This window comes from Sinocyclocheilus grahami, unplaced genomic scaffold (genome assembly GCF_001515645.1).
Source record: "Sinocyclocheilus grahami isolate Dianchi unplaced genomic scaffold, SAMN03320097.WGS_v1.1 scaffold173.1, whole genome shotgun sequence".
Lineage (NCBI taxonomy): Eukaryota > Metazoa > Chordata > Actinopteri > Cypriniformes > Cyprinidae > Sinocyclocheilus > Sinocyclocheilus grahami.
This window is the reverse complement of record NW_015505352.1, coordinates 17820-27623: the sequence shown is the minus strand read 5'-3', so window position 1 is coordinate 27623 and position 9804 is coordinate 17820. Positions and strand designations below refer to the sequence as shown.

Below are 9804 nucleotides of genomic sequence, written 5' to 3'. Positions count from 1 at the left end.
GGGGGGGGGGGGGGGGTAATCCATATATAAAATACAAGAAGAATGGGTCACTTGTATGCTAGGTAAATTTGAAGTAGCGAACATTTACTTACCCAAAGGTTTGTTGATTCCTAGAAATCCCGCATTACCCAGGATTTTGAAGATCTTATGAGCAGGAAATTGCCCTTCTTCCTCCCATTTATCTACATAAGGGTTGATCTCTTGATCAATGATCTGTAACACATTCAAACATAGATCAGAATGCTTTATCTGAGCACTGTAACCAAATCTGAAAATGATCTGACCTGGATATGATCTGATTTATAGATTTCAGGGAAATTGGGTGTTACATTAACATCTTGTTTGCAATTAAACACTTATTCCATTGAAGCACGATTTTACGAGAAATTAATTTACTGGAGGAAACATCTGCACTGACACATACAACATTATCTAAAAACAACACGACAGAAACTGGGAAACAGTCGAAATGTTTACATAAATGATCCATCAGAAACTAAAGATTAATTAATTGAGATTGAAGTCTGGAATTCCTATAATCAGCAATGAATCACAAAAGCTTTTCAAAGTAACTAGAAATATCAACAAGTAATTCAGTATTTAATTTCTAACAGACATGTGGCCTTGCAATTAGCTCACAAAGGGTACTTTCCACCCTCTCTTTATAAAACAGTAACAAAAGGCCAAAAATAATAAGACACCTTCAAGTTCCTTCAAGCTATATATTGTAATAGCCCTACAATAGGTTGCTTCCTTGAAAGCAGGACCAGACACTCAACTTCCTTTTGAGTCACTTCAAGATGCCTGCCTGTTGTAATAACCATTGTGAAATATAGTGAGTGTCTGCACCAATACTCCATGTACATTTGAACCATACAAGCACAGCCAAAAAATATATTCCTGACAGAGTGACATTTACAAAAAAAAAAAAAAAAAAAAGTTCCAAAAGGGTATAAAATGTACCATTAAAAAACCCCCTGAAAATATGAATATTTATGATTATTCCAAAGCCATTCAATATACTTTGGAGAGAAGCAGACTGTAATTTAAGTTATTATTAATACAAATTCTTGCCTTCTGCTTGCTGTAAACCAGCAGTCTGGACATTCTGCTTAATAACTTATTTTGTGTCCCATAGAAAGTGACACATAAGCCAGATTCCAAACAACATAAGGGTGAGTATTTGTGGCTAAACTATTAAGTTTTAAACAGATGGAGTAGAAGTCTACGGTACAAATGCAATTAAATGTCAACCGACCTTGTAAAACTCATTGTACTGTTTTAGTGTCTGATCACAAGAACACTATAATGTTGCAATGGGGGAGTCAAAGCAATTCATTAAAATCTACTTTAATATTTCCCAATAATGCATTATGCGAGCAATAAAAGTAAGTTTATGAACCAATAATTTTAATTCAATTAAGGCTATTATTTTTTTTCAGCTATGGAAATGAGTCCTCTTGAGCTAATATGTCATGCTTACTATGTTTAATGGGTACAGACTGAGACAAAAACCTGTTTCAGTATGAGCTGTGAAAGTTAGAAAAATACTGCAGAGGGATGAGCACCACATTTCCCCAAAAACATGCAGACGTGCTGCTTCACTGGCCAACAAATACGTCCTGACTCAAAAGCAGTGTTCACAGGACAAACAGCATTTCAAAACGAAAGGAAGCCAGGGGTCAACAGCACGTTAACAAACTCAGTGTGAACTAGTTAAAATTTCTTCAGCAGAAGGAATTGGCGGGAAAAACTGGCAGAGAACATATAACAGAAGCATCATATTCAGTATTGGTTTACTCAAAACCCAGAAGACCGTGACTGGATATTACGGTCAGAAAGGAAGGGTGGTCTGCCCTGTTCGAACTTACAGTGCAAGGTTCCTAATTCATAATAAAGATTGGTGATACATTCCACAATTCTCTTGTCGGTCCGAGCAGAGAATTGTTTGGTGGAGTCCAGAACTCTGACTTATGGTTTGTCAACACTTTATGCACCCAGAAAACATGACCATTGAACTAAACTGAATAACAGTAGGTGATGTTTCCTGGAAGTGGTAACCCTATTTATGCGTGAAATATTTTGATTTTTTAAATCATACTCCCTTTATTTCAATCTGAACATAACTGACATGATTTAAGCATTATGTAAGATTAATACTGTGTGAAGAATTTCTTCTTGAGTCATGAGATGATCTTGAGAAGAAATGCATTTTATTGTAAAATACTTTTAGCATGAGTAAAAGCTGAAAAATGAAACCAAACTTGCAAATATTATGCACTGTTAAATTTCACACTAGTCTTTCCTTTCATTTAGATGCATAGTAACATTACATGCTTCTAAGTCAAGGACTTTTCTACCTTGTTCTCAATGTGTCACTGTCTCTGGTGAGTTCTTTTAATAAACTCCATCCCTGAGCTTCACTCTATGGCATTGTTTTCATTATCCGTTGCTTTTTCTGTTTTCCACTTTGAATCCTTTCTCACACTAGCCTATTCCGACACACTTGAAGCCACTGGGAATTGGAGAAAGCAACTTCCTTCCCAAGCCCTGTAACCCTTCCTAGTCTACACAGTTGATATAAAAGTATAATTATAATGACTTCCAATCATTTAAATCTTATTAATTCAAATATAATTCATGTTAACATTTATCACATGCCTTAAAGAAGGTAATGAGGTATAATGGAAAGGACATTTTTTCACTATTTGGAGAAAAAAAAATAGAGATAGAGAGAGATCACTTGATGATTTCGAATACCTATAATAATCAAGCATAAAATAGCAAAAAATAACTTAAGTCTGGACTTTGACAGGCCATACTCAACTTGAGCGTCACGTGACAATCTGCGCTTCCTGGAAGCGAAGCATCAAAACAAAGCGGTTAATCTTCACAATTCAACTGTTAATCGCGAAAATGTATCTTTATATCAGAAAATACGTCATAAAATCGTTTAATTATGTCAGACACTGACAATAAAATCCCAAGCAATTCATACAACCGACCAGTTGCAACTAACTTAGCAGTGCAATGAAAGCTATAGTAAGTGACCTCTTACCTACATTCACTTGCTGAAAAAGATTCGACCTGCACATTCATTTGAGTGTAATAATCAGGTAGCAAGAAACTTAATCGACATTAATCTCGACAGAGAATTGTACATTTATTAAAGATACAATATAATAGCACGCGGTCATGTCTACCTTTCTCAAAGATGCTTTTAATGCAAAATGTTCCTCTGTGTAGAGAACATGATCGGTATTTTCGGTAGAAACGGATGCTTTCGGATTGGAGGAGGCTTTTTCTGACAAGTGCCGTTTGTTGCAGACAACTGATGTTTTAAGTAAATTGCGATTCAAAGGCAAACTAAATCTCAAGACGCGCAGTGCCATTCTGAAAAGTGTTGATCTGCGCATGCGCATCAGACCGCTCAAGTAGAATTCGAATGTACAGTATGCTATCAGCGCTTTAATCAAGATAACTGTAGTTATAACAGGGTGAATTCGGGTAATCCCTGACATTTTTTGCAATTTTGAATTCTGCGATTTATTTCGATATCTATCTAACACATTCTCAACACATTAGACTTTTCTGAAATCCCTAAGATGTTTTCTAACCACACTAAAAGAAAGAATGTAGATATTATACCCAGAGGAGACATGACACACTTATTAGTGTTTTTGTGCCAAAAAAAGAAAAAAATATATATATTCTGCCTTAATTTGATAATCTGGGACAGGTCACTTTGTAATCTGGGTCACATATATTAGGCCTAAAAAAAAAGAGTCTATATTCACCATACTTTCTGCATGACAAACACAATATTACCAGTTTTTAAAAAGCATTATGAAAATAAATGACAAGTACAGAAATCTCAATAAGAAAATGTATATTCCAATATCAGGAAAAAATAATTTCTGTCTCTACACAGAATTATCGATCTACTGTGTTAATTCATTTAAAACTCTATTAAAATTGTTTAATATTTGTTTAACATTGTATTAACATTTTAAAAAATCAACTAAAATTTAAGTAACAGCAAGCAACAATTTGATTAACGGATTATTCATTCGGTTATTCAAATTCTCCATTCTATTAAAATTGGGGCTATGGAACAAACACTCCTTGCAGGTGATATATATCCTCTCTCTCTCTCTCTCTCTCTCTCTCTCTCTATATATATATATTTGCATGCAGCATACGTTTCCCAGATTCCATCTCTGTAGCTTCTCTCTAGCTAGCTGGTTTAGCTAATGTGAATTTATGCTAATGTATTAACCTCTAGTAATCCACATTAACACCCATTTCTCATTATAGCATATATTAACCCTTGTCAATAGACTTATAAAGTCCCTACATTTTTCCCCCAAATGAAGACTGTCCCAGATTACCCAAAACACGCTGTCCCTCATTCTCAATCATATTTGATAATGTGAGACAACAAAAAATGTTTAAAAGAAAAAAAATAACTAAAACACATGTTCAACACTTAAATACATATTTTGTTGCTTGAATAGATCACAAACATAATTTGACAACAATTAGGAACATTGTCTTATTTGTAACAGATTTATGTCCTTAACATTAATCTAGTCAGAATCCTATGTTACTGACCTTGTCATGCAATTCCCAGGGGAGCTTCGGCCCCTTTCTGTGGAATCACCCCCATGACGTCATGTGATTTCAGTCACATGACATCCATGCTAAAATTATAGTAAAAGTCCTGTTGTCTAAATGTAGTTAGAACAGGAAATAAACACACTGCAGTTTAGGTGTCCCAGATTACCCGAATCCACCCTATTTATATTTCTTCATTAAAACTGTGGTAAACAAGTAATGGTCAAATGAAACAAAATCCATTTTTATTCATTAAAAACGTATTAAATGTAGTTACTGTATTTTGACAGTTAACCGCTGCTGGTACCTATCATTTTGTAATTAACAGGAAAGTGTGGCCTTTTGGCTGAATTATTATGACAAACTCCTTTAACACATTAAGTGAAGTTTTCTTTAAATTCCTGTAAAGAATTTCACTCAGAAACTGTAGTGGCCCTTTGCCAAGTAATGTGATTTTATTGAATAGCTAAAATATTCCACCAAGATTAAGCCTTGATTTATCATGTGAATTACAAGCTCAAACATTTCACTTTCACCCTGTTTTGTCACACAGATGTTACCCTTTGGCTGGCTGCCCACAAAATAAATACATGTATTAGTCCATCAAGTCTCCGGTGATCAGTGCATAATGGTAGTCTGATTTATTACAGCTCTTCAAAGAGGAATACACAACATATGAGGGTCCAGATCCTGGGGACTCATTTAAGGGAGAAAAAGCCATTTAGAGTTAATTGAACATCTATCCATGTTTTTGATTGTCCTTTTTCGGGTAGCAGAGTGGATTCCAGCTATGATTAAATTTTAGCAGGTGTCCATGGGCAGCAATGAACACTAAACTGCAAAGGTTGGGAGTTTCTCTGTCCACATTAGCAAATGACACAGCCACCTTTCTCCTTGAATGGATTCTTCTCCTCTGGAATGCCTTTGACCAAAGGATCCTCATCTGCTCCGCTCTGAATGTACTCTGAAATCTCTTCACAGCATTTGGACACCTGATGAAAAAAAGTCATTAAAGTGACAATCAAACAAAAATGAGCATACCAACAATGCCCATCCAACTTGGATGTAGTCCATTTTGTGTAATCTGGTCATTGGTGGATTTCAACGCTTACCTTCGCCCTTTCAAGCGTCACCTCAATTTTGAGCTGGGTTACTTCCATTTTAGCCTTATCCAGATCTGTGAGATCTTCTACATTTATGACCGGCATTGTCTGAGAAATCAAACCAAACGATCACATCACATGTGGTAGGGTATTTATGTTTGAGATATTTAATTATACAATATATTGCTGATGACCAGACTTACTGCCGCTTATGATGAGGTCTCCACCTGTGAAAATGGACAGAGATTCTCTACCTCTCTCTCAATCCTGTTTATAAAGTAATCTGCATAACCATTGTAATCTCTTAATCTCATTTAAACAAGCACTCTTATTTTATCTTTCCATAGTCTTCTCCAAATTTCTGGTCAGCTGTTCTTGTGAACAACCTCACATTCAACAAAGAAAATACATATTTACATAAACAATAAAATATATCCCAAACATAATGAAATTGATTCAGGTTTTCTCGGAATGACCCTTGGATTGTAATATAGGTCAAGGGGACACAGAAAGTATTGCAGGCTGCTGGGATGAGCATGCTAATCCATGTTTACCCCTGACCTGTCACATTAGATAATGCATTATCATCCAAGATATGACAAATGTATTCTCTCAAAGAACTGTTTTCATAGGTGGTCACACATAATTATATAATTATTTCATTGTACCGTTATATCAGAGCCAAACTACTAAAACTATTCTATAATTATCTTAATAAAATAATACATCGTTATGTACATGTGTATATATATATATATATATATATATATATATATATATATATATATATATATTTATGTTACTACACTAAAAACATGGTATAGGATACTAAAAATAAATTTTCACTTAGAAATGCCTAGTAAATTTGACAAATAACTATAAAGAAAGGCAAGAAACACATTAAACTAACGTAAAATTTGGACGTAGTATTTCTAAGTCGTATGTATTTTGGTCGTATAGTGGCTAGTCGTAGTAGCCTATTATAAAATACACCATAAAACGTACTCCAATAAACCTTCTTTGATAAATATTTTTTACAGTTCATCATTATTAGTAATAGTTATATATAGGCTATATAAAGCCTAATATTATATAATAGTTGTAGTAATACTAAGTTTAGCTTTGATATAATTCTAAGGTCATGAAATATGAAGTCATTATTTATTTTCTACTTTGGGAATAGACGCAATTTGCTGTGGTACTGCGTGGAATTGTCATGGAAATGACTAAGTATAGCCCGCCCTTCAAATTCCACCCCTAACAAATTCTCCATTTATAAGGCAACGATTGTGAGATGTCAAGTTAGTAACTTATCAGGCGAGTAACATAACAGTTTGTACCATATCAGACTACTACGAGACCTCAGAATAAACTCTATTACAATGGCGTGCGATTTGCTTGGAGGTCTTTTGCTTACTGTTGCCGTCATGCAAAGCGCCATCGGACTACAATCTAAAGGTAAAGAAAACATTTGACTCTTGTAATGGCTTCTTCAAAAGTTGTAGTAAAATAGGCGAAACAGATGCGTTGTTTTGTTGAAACCTGACACTGAACCCGGACTGTTGCACGTGAATTTGAGGTTGAGGTTTATTATTTTTTTAACGCGTAATTTATTCCCCCACAGAAGTTTGCCTGTTGCAAGTTGAAGAAGGAACGTGCAATGATGACATCCAGCGTTATTACTACAATACAATCACTCAACAGTGTGAAGAATTCAGCTATAGCGGTTGTGAGGGAAACGCAAACAACTTCAAGTCCTTTTTGGAATGTCAGAAAACATGCTTCAGGATTCCAAGTACGTTTATTTTAAACTTCCACTCTGAATACACGCATAAGCTATGTAAACAATACACATAGCATCTTAAATTGACTTTTTATGAGAGTTCTGAGGGCAGTCATGGTTAAAAAAAAAAGAACATAAGCATTATGTTCACTCTTTAGCAGCCATAGTAATTTGTGCAAATGATGTGAAATGCTCACTTTAACATGTTTTCTTCTGCACACAACAGAAATCCCCCAGATCTGTCGTTTTCAAAAGAAAGAGGGGCCCTGCCGTGGCCTCTTCAAGCGTTATTTCTTCAATATGACCTCCATGCAGTGTGAACCCTTCACTTATGGTGGTTGCCAAGGGAATGAAAACAATTTTCAAAACCTTCAGGGATGTATTGAATATTGCAGACCTCCTAAAAGTAAGTACCAATTGAGACACACTAGCATTTCTAACAAATCTTACATTTAGGCTTTTGCATTCTGTGCCTTAAATCAAATATTTAAAATGCAAATAAAAATACATACATGTATTTAAAGACAAGATGGTTGGAAAGTGTGTTTGTCATCTTAAGACGATAGTAGGAATGAAGTTTTAAATCTTCCTAATCATTTGGTGAGGAAATGTCAACAGCATTAATAAAATGGATGAGCGGAACATAGAAGAGAACATTAAGGGACCTGTGTACTTCTTGCAACCCTAATTGTCTTCATTGGAACACATTAAGATATTTTTATTCTCATCTTTTCAAATGATCAGCACAACAGGCTTGTTTAATGGCCATCTTGTCTAAACGGTTTCCAGTCTCTTGCCTTGCTTAGTTAATGGACCCTGGCTTCACCGAGAACATCTTTGAGGTCCCTATAAAATACTAAGATCAGAAGTTAAACATTTTTGTGGTCTTTTATTTTTTTCAGCAATCCCTGTGATTTGCATTGATATTTTGGACAAAGGAAAGTGCTTAGCTTCCATCCCAAGATATTACTACAACTCTGCTACAAAGACATGCGAGGAGTTCATATACACAGGATGCGGAGGAAGCAACAATAACTTTATCTCCAAACAAAGCTGTGTGGATGTTTGTGGTAAAAATGGTATGTTTGATCACCTTGGGTTTGTCTGTAATTAATATGAGACTTTATCAAGTCATTATCAAGACAATAGAACAGCTTTATTTTGAATGTTGTTATTATTATTATTATTTAGATTTATTTTCACTGTCTAACAGTGTGTTTTGTTGCTCTCAGGTAGCAAACGTTGGAGCCCTACTAAAAAGTCTGTAAGAGTTTCCAAAGAATACCTGAGACGAGTAAAGTCCCAGCCACCAAAGGAGAAGTCAGACAAATAATGGTTTATGAAATCGTTGGCACTGTATTACTGACAAAGACGATTGCACTGATTTTACAGTATTGGAATTGAAGGCAGCAGTTCATACACATCTCACTGTATATATGATATTGATTGTTTTTTATAAGATTTGCTTAATAAAAGTTTGTTTAATATTTTCATGTATTTTTATGCATTTGTAAAATGTTTATTTTGAATAAAATAAAAATTTACTACTTTTAATTATTTGTATTATTAAATACAATATTCAAAAGTCTAACACTGTTTAAGTGATAAAGCAATAACGTTTAATTGACAGTATTTAACAGTATTTCTATAGTCTTTGTTTATACCCAGTATATGTAATTGAATGTTGTTGTTTTTTTTGGTCTTAGCCAGAACATGTTTCATTCAGACTGACAGCAGATATCATCTCAAGTCTAGCACATGACAGTGATTTAAAAAAGCTAGTGACACTTAAGCTAAGAAACGCAAGAATGAAAAATGAAAATGGTCATGATCTGCTGGGTGAAAAATAGCAGGTTACAAAATTCTTAAACATTAAAGTGAGAAATGACATTTATTCAACCTTTTTATTTTGAATGTTTTATTTCAACATATATATTTTATTTCAATATATATATATACATATATATATGTATATATATATAATATCAATTATATTGTCTCATGCCACTTGATATCAAAGCCAGAATAAAATAAATAAATAAACCTTGAATACAAGCATTATGAGTCTTTCATCTGCATCATTTCTCTAATCAGTTTATTTCATGTTGTTTTTTTATCTGTCATATGAAAAATGTTACCATAAATAACACCAAACACATCACCTGTACATCCATTGTAATTTCGAAAATGCAGTACCATCACATAGTTTAAAAATGTTTTTTTTATTGTTATTGTTGTGAAAGTATATCCTTTGTGAAAAAAGCAAAGCAATATATTGTTCCATATAATTTGTTGTTAATC

The 9804-nt window shown here is 34.1% G+C and overlaps 2 protein-coding genes across 2 annotated transcripts in view; one reads left to right on the top strand and one right to left on the bottom strand.

Moving 5' to 3' along the window:
• The window catches only part of LOC107593525 (probable acyl-CoA dehydrogenase 6), a 15620-nt gene extending 12199 nt beyond the window's left edge, over nucleotides 1–3421 (bottom strand). Inside the window, exons 1-2 of the mRNA XM_016283265.1 lie at nucleotides 3204–3421; nucleotides 93–213 (exon numbers count right to left, since the gene is read on the bottom strand). Coding sequence (XP_016138751.1) covers nucleotides 93–213; nucleotides 3204–3416 — 334 coding nt within the window. The 5' untranslated portion in view covers nucleotides 3417–3421. The remainder of the gene's footprint in view (nucleotides 1–92; nucleotides 214–3203) is intronic.
• Nucleotides 3422–6931: 3510 nt separating this feature from the next.
• Nucleotides 6932–8956, top strand: LOC107593582 (tissue factor pathway inhibitor 2). The gene is made up of 5 exons (XM_016283360.1): nucleotides 6932–7178; nucleotides 7345–7515; nucleotides 7730–7909; nucleotides 8406–8582; nucleotides 8736–8956. The coding sequence occupies exons 1-5, from the start codon at nucleotides 7103–7105 to the stop codon at nucleotides 8834–8836; spliced, it is 705 nt and encodes a 234-aa protein (XP_016138846.1). The 5' UTR covers nucleotides 6932–7102; the 3' UTR covers nucleotides 8837–8956.
• Nucleotides 8957–9804: the final 848 nt, after the last annotated feature.